General features: G+C 44.0%; 1 protein-coding gene across 2 annotated transcripts in view; it reads left to right on the top strand.

Moving 5' to 3' along the window:
* Positions 1-4,993: 4,993 nt before the first annotated feature.
* The window catches only part of RYR2 (ryanodine receptor 2), a 298,173-nt gene continuing 288,834 nt past the window's right edge, over positions 4,994-14,332 (top strand). For both annotated transcript variants that reach the window (XM_087828993.1, XM_087828992.1), the window contains exons 1-2: positions 4,994-5,008; positions 12,593-12,667. In XM_087828993.1, coding sequence (XP_087685119.1) covers positions 5,000-5,008; positions 12,593-12,667 — 84 coding nt within the window. In that variant the 5' untranslated portion in view covers positions 4,994-4,999. The remainder of the gene's footprint in view (positions 5,009-12,592; positions 12,668-14,332) is intronic.

Below are 14,332 nucleotides of genomic sequence, written 5' to 3'. Positions count from 1 at the left end.
CTTAAAATCCTACGGCTGAGTTCTTGTGTTTTTCCATGTACCACGGGAAACGGCTGTTACACGTATTCGTACAACCTTGAAAAGTGAGATGATCGTCAGTATCTTGAGGAGACAGTGGCAGGATTCCAGGGGCTCAGTTTGGGGACCAGCAGTGTGACAGTTGTGTGACATGGCCAAGCTCCATTACTACCATGGTCTGTTTCCTCCTCTGTTAAGTTAAGGAGCCAGAGAGAGGCGGGGGGGAAGAAACAGGTAGAATTTGTTACTGTGTCGTGTCTATATTGAAGGTCACAGAGAACAGCTACCCCGCCCACTCTCCTGCCCTGTGGGAGGCTTCTCCTCTGTCCCTGGGTTAACTTAGGCTGAGTCCGGTGACCTTTCTTGTATTCAGACAGTGAAAGGCCCCCAACCATCTCAAGTCACACAGTTTCATTTTGGTGATTAAAATGCCCAGCCCTGTGCAATAAGAGGATCTGAATTTAACTCAAGTTAACTTGTCTCCACAGCTCAGCCTCTCCAGGTGGGAGGCCCCCTGCCAGTTCCTTCTGATTTAGAGTCACTCTCTCTAGACAAAGTGGGAGGAGAAGCCCTGGGCCGCTCTCCTGCTGGTATTTCAGGCACCTGTGCAGCCCAGGGAGAGATACACGTGTCCCAGGGATAAAGTGTGAGGATTACAGTAGCTTATCAGACACGTTTGTTCTCTGTTACCCTCCAAGAGAGAACTAGATAATTCCAGGTGCATATATGTGTCAGATCCATTGCACTCAAAAGAAAAGACGTCGGTTAAACACTGTGCAGAGCTGTTGATAGCGTAAAAAAGACAACAGTTGCTACCAAACTGCCTCCCAAATACTGTGAATTCTTCTTAAAAATGCCAGGATGCCAGTGCTGGTCATGAGTGTGGGTAATGTGGGGCGTGGCCGCGGGGCACGGCCGAGGCTGTGTCATCACATGTGCAAGCGGGAGCCCAGCTCCTTTTAGATGCTTCTGGGGCTGACATCCACACGTCTGTCAACAGTGCAGTCTTGTATATTGTCAGTGGGGAGCCTAGAAAATTAAGCAAAAACATGGGATTTTTTAAAAAAAATTCTCACTTGATGTTTTATTGAATTTTAGAGAAGGAAGGAGAGGGAGAGGCAGAGGGAGAGGGGGAGAGACGAATGGGAGGTGGGAGGAGGGAGGAACTACGAGGTGAAGGAGGAACATTAGTCGGTTGCCTCCCATAGGCGCCCTGACCAGGGATTGAACCCCCAACCTTATTTTTGGCCTGTGAACAATGCTCCAAGCAACTGAGCCACCTGCTCAGGGCTATGTGGGATATTTTTATCATAAAACAAATAGCTGAGGTTTTCCACAAGTGTATATTCAGATATACTGTTGGGTAGTATATACTGATACGTGCTTGCAACTTGAAATTGTGGTCTTAAGTTCCTTTTGTCCCCTAAAAGGAATTTGCTGGGAGCATCATTAATCATCATTAGTTTAAAATAGCCACCAACAAGCCCAGGTCTTTGGTGGTGAAATAACTCTTTTGTCAGCGTAGTGCAGTCTAACAGATTGCCCTCCCTCCTAGAGGAGAGGTTACCAGTTGGAAAGTGAGGAGAATCCTGGCGTCTTGATTCATGGAGAGAAAGACTGCAGAAGAGCCCACAGTGTGGTGGTTGTTTGTGTGCAGGGTGGGACAGTCCATTGGGAGGAGGCCTGAGCCAGAATTCGGCCCCGCCTCCAGGATGGTCACATTTGGTCACTGTTTCTCGGAGTCCCCAAATGTTTATTTTGTTGCTTTGTTGCTAATTCCTTATTTTTATAATTTTTGAGAAGACATTTTAGCAAAGGTTCATTTAAAACTTCTAAGACAAATCCATATACCAGGAATATTAATGTTTTCGATGACTTTTCCTTTCAAGACACTGAAATAACTGTAAAAAACTGTCAAGGTTGAGCTGAAAGGCATAGTTATGGTGGAAGAGCTTTTTCTGTCACCCGAATTCCTGTTTCTTTCTTTGAATAAACAGTAACAGGTTGGATATAATTATGCCCTCTCTCAGTGTCCAACGTTTGATTACAATTTTCAAAATAAAGTATTGCAATTCTATTTTTCTACTCATAACCATTTACATATGCCGAGAAAATGCTTGAGGCCTTTTGGATCTACAGGGTCGCATGATACTCCCTTCTTTTTGTCACTCATCAGACTCTGAGGCCACTTGTGCTTGAGTTAAAGTTAACTCTGGTTTCACCCCCTGATGCAGGCGGGGGTCATGCCCTCAGCTCTGGCTCTCGCTTAAGGCTTCACCTGACCTGTCAGTTCTGAAGCAGTTAAACTAGACTGGGACAGTCGTTACTGCCATTTGCAGTTTCAGCCTAAAAAACTAAAATCCCCTGTTTGTGTTTCTGTGTAATTCATCATTATCCGCAAATTTCCTTAAGACAGAAGGCACGTCAGGGTCTAGACTGGTGCCTGGACTTGAATTGTCTTTAAGATCATCTGTTTCTGTATCTTGTTTGATGAAATTTTAGCTCTTATCTAATGAAATTTTCATGAGGAAAATAAATTAATTTCTTTATTGAACTTACCAGAAGCATAAAAATTATATTCTTTACACTGAAATTGAAGCTGTTTTCTTCAATATTTAACTTTCTGCATGTGTTTTGCTTTTTTTTTTTTTAAATCATGTCATCACCTTCAGAAAGATTTACGTTGCTCTTTTTCTGTTGCTGTTTATCATACCTGTGCTCTGTGTACGTTGAGATTAGAATAATATATTTGTCCTTTTTGTTTTAATGTGTCTTTCTTTCTTGCCCTTGAGTGATCTTTCTTGATAAGCTAACGATATTATAACTTTGGCAACACCTGGCCCTTAGGCTAACTTGACAGTAGGTGACTTGTACAAAAAGTAATGCCACAAATAATCCTTCCATTTCTTATCTTTCCAAAACAACGTGTCTTTTACACCTGCCGTTCTTTCCCCTGTAGGAGGATGTGAGTCTGCCGATTGCTCGTATTTGTTCTATCTCACTGTCCCCATGACTTGCTCTGCCCACAGCGTCCACAGCTTAGGCATCCAAACACTGGGCGCCAATAACTCCACTGACCGCTCCTTTTTGTACTTAGCACAATTCTAAAGTAATTCAATCTAGACAACTGACAAAGTAAGACTGAGTACATTTCTGAAAGAAAAATCTTCAATTTAACCTCATGAAGAAAGTGTCTGTTAAAAACCATGTTCTGCAGCAAAATTTTGGAGTTTTGTTTTTTTTAAATTAAGGCTTAAAATGACTTTTCCTAATTCTTCACGTAGTGATATCCTTTTGAAACCAGACACAATGGGTCTGAGGCTGTCTGCCACTGCTTGAGCCAAATTAAGCAGAAACTGGGTTGAATCACATATGTGCGTGTATTCCAAGAATGCCAGCAGTATGGGAGAGCAGCCGGCCGCCCTGGAAATTCTGCTCTGACCCCCCTTCCCAGTTGTTTGACTATATACCCGTGAGGAGAAGATAACTCGAGCAGCTGCAGGGGCAAGTGTAACGGAAAGGGGAGGGGAGGGTCTGCAGTCCGGCCCTCAGGAGCCAAAGTCCTATAACCAGGTGGCTAAACTTCTATGATGTTACAAACAGCTCAGCACGTTCCTGGGACCAGAGAATGGTCAGCGTTCCTGAGGCAAACTCCCGGAGGGGGTCAGGGTCCGGGCACAGCAACTGAATCAAAGCGTGTCCTGTCCTTGGTCTGTTCTCAGAATGTATTTCTTTTCTGAGTGATGGACCCACCAAGGCTTCTCTTTTTACAGCCTTGTTTCACCCTCCTGTTTCCCAGGGTCTGTAAGAAAATCTCAATCTCTTATCTATAATTAGTAAGGTGAATAATTATTTAACATCTGTGGCTCTATTCTTATGACCTGCCCTCCTGCCCTGTCACTTTAGCGATCACATGTAGGCCCATGATTGTTTGGTTTCAACACGAACAGTAGTCACCTGACGTCATTTCCATTGATATCAGTAACAGATATGCAACCAAACAGCCTGTACTTTCCAATCATAAGATGAAATGGTTCTTTACAACTTTTCCTAGAAATTATAATATTAAAAATGAAAAAATCAGTCACAGTAGAATTGTCACTGAGTAACACACATATCACTATGTTTCTATGTTTCAGGGGACCAACTGTGGTATCTATAAATGTGTAGATTAGAAAACCTGCTGTTTTCTGTAAAGCTAATGTGGATTCATGTATCTTTTCTCTGTACGACTGAGATGCTTGTGACAACTCCATTTAGTCCTAGGTTTGGAAAAGTAACGTCATTTCCTCTTAGCTCTTTTCATCTGTGTATGTGTCCTAGGGGTAGGTTAAAGAAATGTTATGGCCTAAAGGGAAACTAAGGGATATATGCATATATCATGTTTTGTAGAAGAAAAAAGAGCTATTATAAATCATGAGAAGAGGCCGTGTCTTTTTAAGAGAAACGTTTCTGTGATGTTTTCTTTGGAACTCATGTCTCACAACGTGTGGTGATGAGGGAGCTGCTCACGGTGATTTTCATCTCAGCACATTAGCAACAAACAGTCTTACCTGCTTCTAACCCACTGTTTTTACTAAAATTGGTTGTGTTGCTGTTTATATCACTGCATTTTCATGCAGAAGATGAAATGAAAAGGTTTTAAAAGCATTTTCAGAGTATAATTTTAAGGTTATATCTTTGGGGGTTTTCGGTTCTTAGATATGTTGTAAATTGACCACACATTAAAGTACACAGCATGTTTCACAGAAGAAGGGAGGACTGATGTAAAAACATTTTCAAAAGCGTTTTTGCTTGCTCCAGCTTTTACCTGGCATGCAGTTGATATTGTTTGTTGTGACAACACCGCGAATGTGTTTTTGTATGTTTATTATTCACATAATTCCAGTTAGAAATCTTTATAAATAAGAACTTTAAAAATGTCTTTAAAATAATATATATTTAATATTTTCTCTCTTTTCTTCTGCCCCCACAGAAATTCATGATGAAGGTAAGACATTGGATTGTCTGCTGTATGTTTGCTTTGTGCTTTTTAAGTCGGGTTTAATTTTTGAATTCATGGCACTTTTCTTCACATTCTAAAATTTCAGAAATTAAATAAAACTTTAGAGCTTTTAACTTTAAATGAATCAATTACATATTTAGATTTGTCAACTTAATAAACAGTATTTGACATCTTTGTGTCATATGGTAACATACTAAGTTAACTTAGCCAAGAATTTTCCCATTAAAACAGACATTTTTCCTAGCTCTCCACTGAGCCTGTTCCCTATGGGGGTTGCACGGGCTGTCCTGGGTTTCAGCACTCCCGCACGAACACAGTAGGACATTCAGATGCCCAGAAGTTAGAAGAGGCACTGAAAAGCTGCTTGAGCTTTGCTTCCTCCAGGAGACATGAAAACAGTTCAGTCGCTTTTCATTTTTCAACCAACTGGAAAAACATAGGCTTTAAAAGGAGACAGGAGAAGAGCGCATGGCACAGGGTCATGGTGGCGTTGAAGGAAATGGAGTAGGGGGAGCAGGATGTCATTTTCTGGGACAAGAAGTAGAAGGTTTTGATTTCAGTTTTAAGCACCTACTTCTTTTCTCATATAACAGCTGAAAGGTTAAGGTCGGTGGTGCGTCGGTGGTGTATGGGCAGGCTAAACAGCTGTCTCAGACTGCGGATAAAGAAAAATTGAATTTATTTAAGGAATGGGGCTGGGGGATGGGGGTATCCAAAGAGAAGGGCTACACAGCACTGAGTCAAAGGGTATTGGGTCCATGATGGCAGCAAAAATATACTTAGGACGGTGAGATAAGGAGGAGCATAGAAGCAGCCACAGGAGAGCCTCGCCGGGGAGTCAGAGAGAGAGGGGGCCCTGGAGACAGGTTCAAGGGGTAGGCCCAGGGCGCTCTGCTGCTGCCCATTGCTCCCCTGGTTGCAAGTCTCGTTGGTCCCCTTGGAGGGAAGAAGGGGGGTGGAGATGGCACTGGTGTGCTCCCCTCGTGGGGAGTGCACCCTGGGTCCTTGGTCCTTTGTATTTATGTCTTTCTTGCAGGTGGAAATCTGAGGGGAGGTCTCAGGGGAGGGTCGCAATAGAATATTCATCAGCTTTCAGGGTCGTGGTCTCTGCTGATTGGTCGGTGCCGGGGCAGGGTTATTAGTCAGTGGAGCTGGTCCTGAGGCAGCCCTGACGCCACTCATCTGGTTTTGCCACTTTTCTGAGCCTGGAGCTGAAATTCAACTGAGGCCTAGATGTTATCTTTAGGGAGGAAACACTCAGGGGTCTAAACCGCAGGACCAGCAATGTGCTGGGGGAGGATAGGTTACCTGGGGAAGAAGGTTGTTGTTTTACCAGTTTTGCTCCTTGCGAGGCATCCGGGGCTTTTTGCCCTGGTGGGTTTCTGTACCTGGGTTTCTGTATCCAGCCCATCATCTTTGCTCAGCGCATGTGTGCCTAACAACAATCACAAAATTTAATTTTTAATTTTAAAAGTGAAGAAACAATGTATAGAGAAATTTACTGTATTCAGTTAATAAAGTTTAAAATTTCAAAAGAACATCATTTCAGAAGATACCATCTCTGAAAAGTGTTAAATCAAAATTCTGGTGTCGAGGAAGAGGCTGCTTGGAAGGGAAGGAAGCAGGGTCCGCGCCTGGCCGAGTGGCTGAGCCGAGTCTCGTTCACACGAGACAAGATGGGACCAGGACGCCTGGGGTGCATAGCCAGGGCCCTGTGTTAGCACGAAGGTGACAGTCTGAACAGGATGGCAGAGCAGAGCAGTAATTTGCAACCCTTTATCAACAAGGACACAAAACGTTTTCCAAAGTTTCAAGTGACTCCGGCTGTTATCTTCCAGCAGAATAAAATACTCTTATTACATGGGGAAGAGAGGACGTTCATCAGCTACTCAGACATATCGTGAAACAAGGGTTTTGGTTAGGAAATTTATAAACAGCAGCAGACAACCATGTCCTCTCCTGGCCCATATTAATAAGTAACTAAAGAGTTTGAAAAAATTCAGTTTTCTTGCTAAGTCTGCGTTTACTGTCCTTGTTCATCTGTCTTGCCCCATCCCAACCCCTTTGCCATGGGAGGAGGGTGGAGGGAACCGTTGCCTGAAACACAGGCCTCAGGACCTTGCATGAGAGCAGAGTCGTATAAAAATCAAGGCCCATCGAGAGGATGGCAAAAGAGCCTCAGCTGGTGGACCTCGGACACTGGAGCTCGGCCCTGGCTCCCCTTCCTGTGGGCCGGAGCCTCGCGGCAGATGCTCACGCCTGCCCTGGACCGTCAGAAGGTTCGAGTGTGACCAAGCAGAGGGCTTGTGCCATCAACGATGGGAATTTAAACCGTGGGGAAGGGAAAGGATGGAAAATGCCTTCAGCTGCCACCTTTCAGTCAGGATTTGGACAGGTGTTGCACAGCCGCCTAGAACCAGGCCGACGCATCCTTGGGGTGGGAGCCGGTTCCTGCTGTTGGTGCTGAACAGTGATCGTCAGTCCTGCCATGGGCCTGGTCTACCCTGGGGGACCCTTGGCTAAAACGCCATCACGAGCAAGCCCTCCAGTGCCAAGCGGCTGCGCCCAAGACAGTGTTCGGCCGGCTTCTCAGACATGTTGATTTTGCGCTGAAGGCAAATTTCTCATTGATCACTGGAATCATCCTGTGAACCTGTCACAACTCACTGGTGGAGGTGGCAGGGCAGCTCGAGTAGCTCCTGCTTTGAAGGACCCACAGGGGGACCAGCAGTCCCTGTGCTCCTGACACCCATGTCTGCATGGGCAGGTCATTCTCAGGTGATGAGAAACTTGCACTCAGAGATATTTTTTATTTTTCTCTCTGAAACAACTCATTACCCAAGTGTTATGTATAATATTTGAGGGTAAACTCAGATATCTGAGCCCTGAGAAAGAAGGGCTCTAAAGCAAATTTCTTTGGTTGTTGCCTCTTGTTTTAAACTTTGGCGGTGAGGTTCAGTTTGCCCACAGTAATGCACACCCCGGAGGACTTCCTCCTGTACCTCCCTGGTGGCAGGTGGTGTGCTAGCGTCGAGGGATACAGAAAAGTTTGCTGTGGAGTCTGATTTATCTAAAAAACACCTCTTGCATAAGGAGGGCCTGGAATTATGAGAAATGATTAACAGCATTTTTGTATAGAAAAACAGAAAACCTTAAATATTTAGTAGTTATATAGCTAGCAAATCAGTTTTTAACATATTAGTACTAGAGACATGTTAATACATGTTAATACACAAATATATAGTACAAACATGTATTTAAAAAACACAGAGCCAAAACCACAAAACACAGAAACAGAACTTTTATGTGTATACAAACCTCTGCAGTTGATCTTAGCCAATACTATCCTAGTTTTATGTATTATTTTTTGGCTTCTTATATGCATTGTAAGCACATGACAGTAAAACGTCAGATGTAGGTACAATGATCCAGTCTGCCCCCTCCCCACAGGGGATGACAGATAGATAAATTATGCCCCAGGACTGCATCTGATTCTAAACAAATATAAATGTAGAAGCATTTCCATCAGAACTGTTGCTTACAGTATGGGTCCCCTCGTTCGACCTTTTTGGTGAGATCCTGGAAGCCTAAGGCTAAATGGTATTAAAATAGTTTGTGGAAAACTTGAGGTGAGGTTCATTTAGAACACATACGACATGTGCTTCGATTTTCTTTGAATGTTTTCTCAACTTTTAAGTCCATCTATAGTTCATGAGTTTGGATTTTTTTAGACTGTTGTGTAATGCTAACCCTGTCAGTCATCTCAGGGGTAATGGGACCAGACCCCCTACAGATCTCAAAAACAATTTTTAACTGATACTTTCAGAAAGTCAAATTTTACCTTTTATTAAATGATACTTGGCTCTGCAATTCCAGGAATATGTAGAGGGAAGATTTTGAAAATGGTAGTTGTTGTTAATTTCCCCCCTAAAAGGACAAAAGCTTCTAGACCCCCATAGCCTATGAGGTGAGTATGTAACAGAAGCTATATCAGGATCCAAGCTCTGCAGCCGGGCCACCAGGGCTGGGGACAGCTCACTAAGGACACCCCAGGCTCAGCCGGTCAGGAGGGCTGCTGGTGTGGTGGGCTGACATTGCATTTCCAGGGACAGATGGATTCCAAGTCACTTGAAAATGTAGGGATGTGTAAGTTCCAGGTAATACTTGTACTAAAAGGACCTGATAATCCATCATGTAGTTGGAGGTATTGAGAAACAGGCAAAGAATTAGTTCTTAAACTTTCATTTTTTTTGCTGATAGAGAACAAAGACCTTGAAGGAAATTACATGGGGCTTGGTGTGTAGTTGTTGAATGAATGCATAAGGCAAAGGAACAGACTGTGAGCTTGTTATGTCTGCACAGTGCCCTCAGCATCATGCACTATACTCCCAGACAGTAGACGCCCATAAACAGGTACATTCTAATCCTCACCGAGGATGTTTTTATTGGTCTTAGAGAGAGAGGAGGGGGAGGGAGAGAGAAACAGCGATGTGAGAGAGAAAGGTCGATTGATTGCCTCCCATATGCACCCGGACCAGGGATCAAACCTGTAACCTGGGTATGTGCCCCGACCGGGAATTGAACCAACAACCTTTCGATGTACAGGACAATGCTCCAACCAACTGAGCCATGCTGGCCATGCCACCCATAAATATATTTTGAATGAATAGGAAAAGATGTGTAATATTTACTGGAGAATTAGCAGGACTAACATATTGGTGGCATTAAAGTGAACTGAAGGCGTATTTGTGTTACTTAAAACAAAATTTCCTGATTCTTTTTTTATTTGGTGCAACTGCTCACTTTACTTATGTTTTAGATTCCAAGGAACAGTTAACAGGTTAACTTCCAAAATCACCAAGATTTTTCTTTTTTTTTGAGGTCTGATCTTGAAGGCAGGCCAGCCTCAAGCTGGCTGCCTCAGTAGCTCACTTGACAGGCATCTGGTTGGTCCTGGATGGCTTCCCAAAGGTCTGGTGGTCATATCATGCGCTATAGGTTTAGGTTTGGGTGGGCAGAGGGAGAGGGACCCTGCTCCAGAAGACTAAATTACTGCTGCTTTTGATGTAGCTGTCACCGGCAGTGATGGTCAGTCCTCACTGAGACTGAGCAGGGGTGTCTGCAGCCCTCCTGCAACCCCAGAAGTGGCACCATCTTCATAAAGTACCTAAGTCCCCTACATTGGAGGAAGTCCGTAAATACAGGGTGGGCCAACTGTGAACCTGCTTTTGTCCACCCTATATTTAGTTACATAGGTTAAAGAAGGACTGGCCACATTCAACAAGAAAATGAAGTCATGCATCAAATTAAAAAACACAGGAAAGAATCACTTACCCCTTTGGATTCATCCCCACACACAGTTCTTCTGATAAATGTTTGTTGAATGAATTAAGCTACCCAACCGGCTCCAAGAGTTGAAATTACACATTTTATTTTATCGGAAACTGAGTCAGTTAGATTAATGTTGTTTAAAACGACAAGTTAGAAGAAAAGTACAGTAGCACATATGACAGAAACGGCATCACTTTGTGATAGCAATGACATAATTAGTAACAATTAATTTAGTGTGGGTTAGGTGCAAACTTGGATGAGTTCTATTAAAACTAAATCGGGCATAATTGGCATTTAAGTGGTGAGGAAATCTCTAGTTAAAATCTATAATTGTGTAAAATCTATAGTTGGAAGAAAATTTAGTCACTGAAATGTCTCCTCTTAGCTTAGCCAATTTGCACATTTATACATATGTTCATATAAACATGAAATGCGTGGGCAGAACTTTACAGTAAAAGGAGCACTTAATCATTTTGGGTTAAGTCTTTTAAAGTCTTGTTTTGACTGATGTGACTGTCAGGAAAGTTCAGCTGGATCCCGTCTTTGGAGCTGTATCTGGTGTAAGAGTTCGGCTCTTGTCACAGCAGTGCAAACCAGACAGGTCAGTAAAAGTGTCCTTGGCCACAGTAGTCACATGTATCACAGAAAACTAGGGTGCTTCCCACAGAGGCCTTGTGCTGAGTGGGAATGTAATTTTACAAAGTACATTTCCCCCCTTTTCTTTCAGTATGTGAAAAAGTGACTTCCCTTTTGTTTTAAAAGCAGCTTTTAAATAATTTTAATAACTTTTAATATCGATTTTAAGAATGGTTCTGAGGTCTTTAGAGCATACTGTGTAAAGTTATTTTAAGAGAGTATTTGAAACATTTGAGAGGGATATATTTTTAGTAAAAAGTATGATAGTATTGATACTAAAGCACAGGCTGTACACTTCTCAAGGCGTATGTATCAGTATCATCAGTCTCATCCCTAAAACACTCAAAGACACCCCTTTCCTTTAGAAAAAAGTGCAAAGCCCTTGGCTTAACTTTCTGTACCCTCTGTGATCTTACCCTGATCCAGTTTGATGGGTCCTGCTCAGTTTCTGCGCCCACCACTGCACTCCGTGGTCCCTTCCCTTCGGAACACCTTGCCTTGTGAACCATGACACCTCGGGTCACACTCCTCACCCAGCCTGGACGGGGCTCCCCCATCAGTTCCTCGTTTATCAATGTTGACTGAGGGCTTTGTGCTGAGGGCTCAGGTCTCTGTCCTTGAGGACTTCACAGTCCGGCCCAGAAGAGAAAGTGCTCACTTTGTGGAGTGATAAGGCCGGGTACCTGGGGCTGTAGAGCACTGAGGGAGCAGCTAACGTTGTGGAAACCAGGTGAGGCTTCGCGGAGGAGGTAGCCTTGAACCTGAGTTTTGAAACACAGCTTATGAGGTAGAAAACGCCAGAGTGAAGGCCATCGTGCCCTGAGGCAGCGCCAGGAAAGCAGCGTGGCCGTTCTGGGCAGGGAAAGTGTGTGGTCGGAGCTTGGGGTGTGGGAGGTGGCCAGAAAGAGTTGAGACAGAATGTTCTCTATACTTGTACTTCTCCAAGTGTGGCCCCAGAACAGCACCGGCATCACCTGGGACCCTTTCGAAGTGAAAATGCCTGTGTTTACCCTGGACCTGCTAAGTCAGGCCCCAGGGGCAGGCCCAGGAGTCTGTGTCAGCCAGCTCCCCGGGGGCTCCTGTGCACACTCACATTGCGAGGCAGTTCTCTAGCTTGTGTGAAGGAATTTGGACTCTTTCCTATAAACAGTTGGAAAGTATGAAAGGTTTTTAAGCCTGTGGGTGATTTGATGGATTTTGTATTTTCGGAAGTAAGGCTCATTCACTGAGCAAGGTGCTTAGTCCTTGCTGTGTGCCAGGCTTCCTGCTGGGCACCTGGAGTACGGTGGCACCAAGGAGCCGTCGTCCCTCCCTCGCAGTGCAGAGCACATGCAGTGAGAGACACAGACAACAAATAACTGAATAAATAGTCACAAGTCATACTAAGTATTTACTGAAATCAGCCCTTTCTTCCTGAACTGGGTGACCTGCACCCCTGTGCAGGTCGTATGGACACTTCAGTCCACATGAGCATCTCCCCACAGCACTTGGCTGCCTGTACTAGCTCTTAACTTTTCCTTGAGAACAGAACTTTTTATTGACTTACTAAGTTTACTGCTTTGGTTTTTCCTCTCTTGTCGACCCTGTGTCCTTCCTCCCCAGACTGCTCAAGGCAGTGGTCACCGGACGCTCCTCTACGGACACGCCATACTGCTGCGCCACTCCTACAGCGGCATGGTGAGTAGGCGCGGCGCGCCGCCTCCCGGGTGAGCCCCGCACTGGGCCTCCTGGCCACTCGGGACAGCGAGGGGCGCGTTAGTGGGCTTGGACGCATCGTGTCGAATGTCTGCACCCTGTCCAGTTCTCTCGTTTGATGATTAGCTTAGATGACCTTTAAGGTCCTTCAATTCTCTCGTCATATGGCTCCTGTTTTTAGTATTTCACTTTTGATAGACTAGTTTTAGAAGATGTGTTAAGAGTAAAATAAGAAATATTCCTCATTTCTGGTGTTGTTTTAAACAGTTTATTTTTACTGAAAGATAATATTAGGAAATCTGCCTGAGTCCCACTGTCAGTTTCCCGCTAACGTCTCTTCCTTGGTGACCAGATGTTCCCTTTCCCCTCCCACATCAGCTCCTCCTCTCACCCATCTTCCCCTCACCCATCGAGCTCCTCTCAGGCTGATTACGCCTGGTTTACTATATATATGTATTATTTGTATTCATGTATTTTATTCTTATATGTGTAAAATACATAAAAGTTTCAATCTGTTATTTTAAATGCTTTATTAAATTATACAGACAATACATCTTCATCCTATAAGATTTGGAAATTATGGAAATTACAGAAGGAAAAATCTTCATGATGACACTAATGAGAGAAAATTCGTTGGAGTGTTTAAAATAAATTTCAGTGTTCTTGTCCTTAAATTTTGTTTTTACATAATTGAGATTTTACTGCATAACTACGTTGTTTTACACATAAGCACAGCTTAAGCATTATTTAAATTCTTCATCAAGCTGATTTTAGTAACATGATAGTCCAGTATCTGGAAGTATAATATAATCTATTTTTCCTTTTGAAAAGAAGGTCATGGGCAAATATGTAAACTGTTCCAGAGCAGGAGACTAAGCATACCTCAATAGCAATAATACAAACCCCACAAAGACCTGTCAGTTTCCACCATGACTACTGATGTGAAAAGTCTGGTTAATAAAATTCAAAAGTGCAGGAAAAGTGCAGATAGGAACTTAGGACTAATAACATTTTGTTTAGTGCGCAACATTGCATCAGTAGGCCAAGTGGGAAAACTACAGTCATCTTAGTGGGTGCTGGGAAAGGGTTTAATGAGACTCCGCGTCCATTTCTAGTAACCAGTGCTGAAGAAAATGTCACTGTCTGAGCAGTGGCCATCTTCTGAAACGCTAAAGCCGTTCTTGGCGGAAGAAAGGTGAGCAAATAAAGAAAGCAAGAGTAGGCTCTCTCACACCGATGGGAGCCTTGGCTGCCATAGCGAGATGTGAAATAAAATAAAGGAAAACACTTGTACGTAAAACAACCTGTCTGCATGTAGCAGTCTTGCATCCCAGCTCCTTGGAGAGAATTCCACTCTCACTGGCCACCAGACAGTGAGCGGGAGAGTCTGTTTCAGAGAAGTGCTGTCCGTACGTAGCAGGCGGGTCAGAGCCTGGACAGGCTGGAGGACCTGGCTCGGGCTTGCTTTCCCACACGCTGCCAGCCTTGGATACCCCGCTGGACTCTGCAGGCCTGTAATTGCATCTGAGAATTTCATCCATTCATTCCGTCAGTATCACTTAGCCCCTGCGTGTGCCGGCTCTGCCCTAGGAGCTGGGTATAGTGGTGAGTGGGCCAGGTCCTTGCCCTCCTGGAACTTGCCTACAC

Source organism: Miniopterus natalensis, chromosome 21, assembly GCF_054644295.1.
Source record: "Miniopterus natalensis isolate mMinNat1 chromosome 21, mMinNat1.hap1, whole genome shotgun sequence".
NCBI lineage: Eukaryota > Metazoa > Chordata > Mammalia > Chiroptera > Miniopteridae > Miniopterus > Miniopterus natalensis.
The sequence above is the reverse complement of the archived record's forward strand: the minus strand, read 5'-3'. Positions and strand labels throughout refer to the sequence as shown.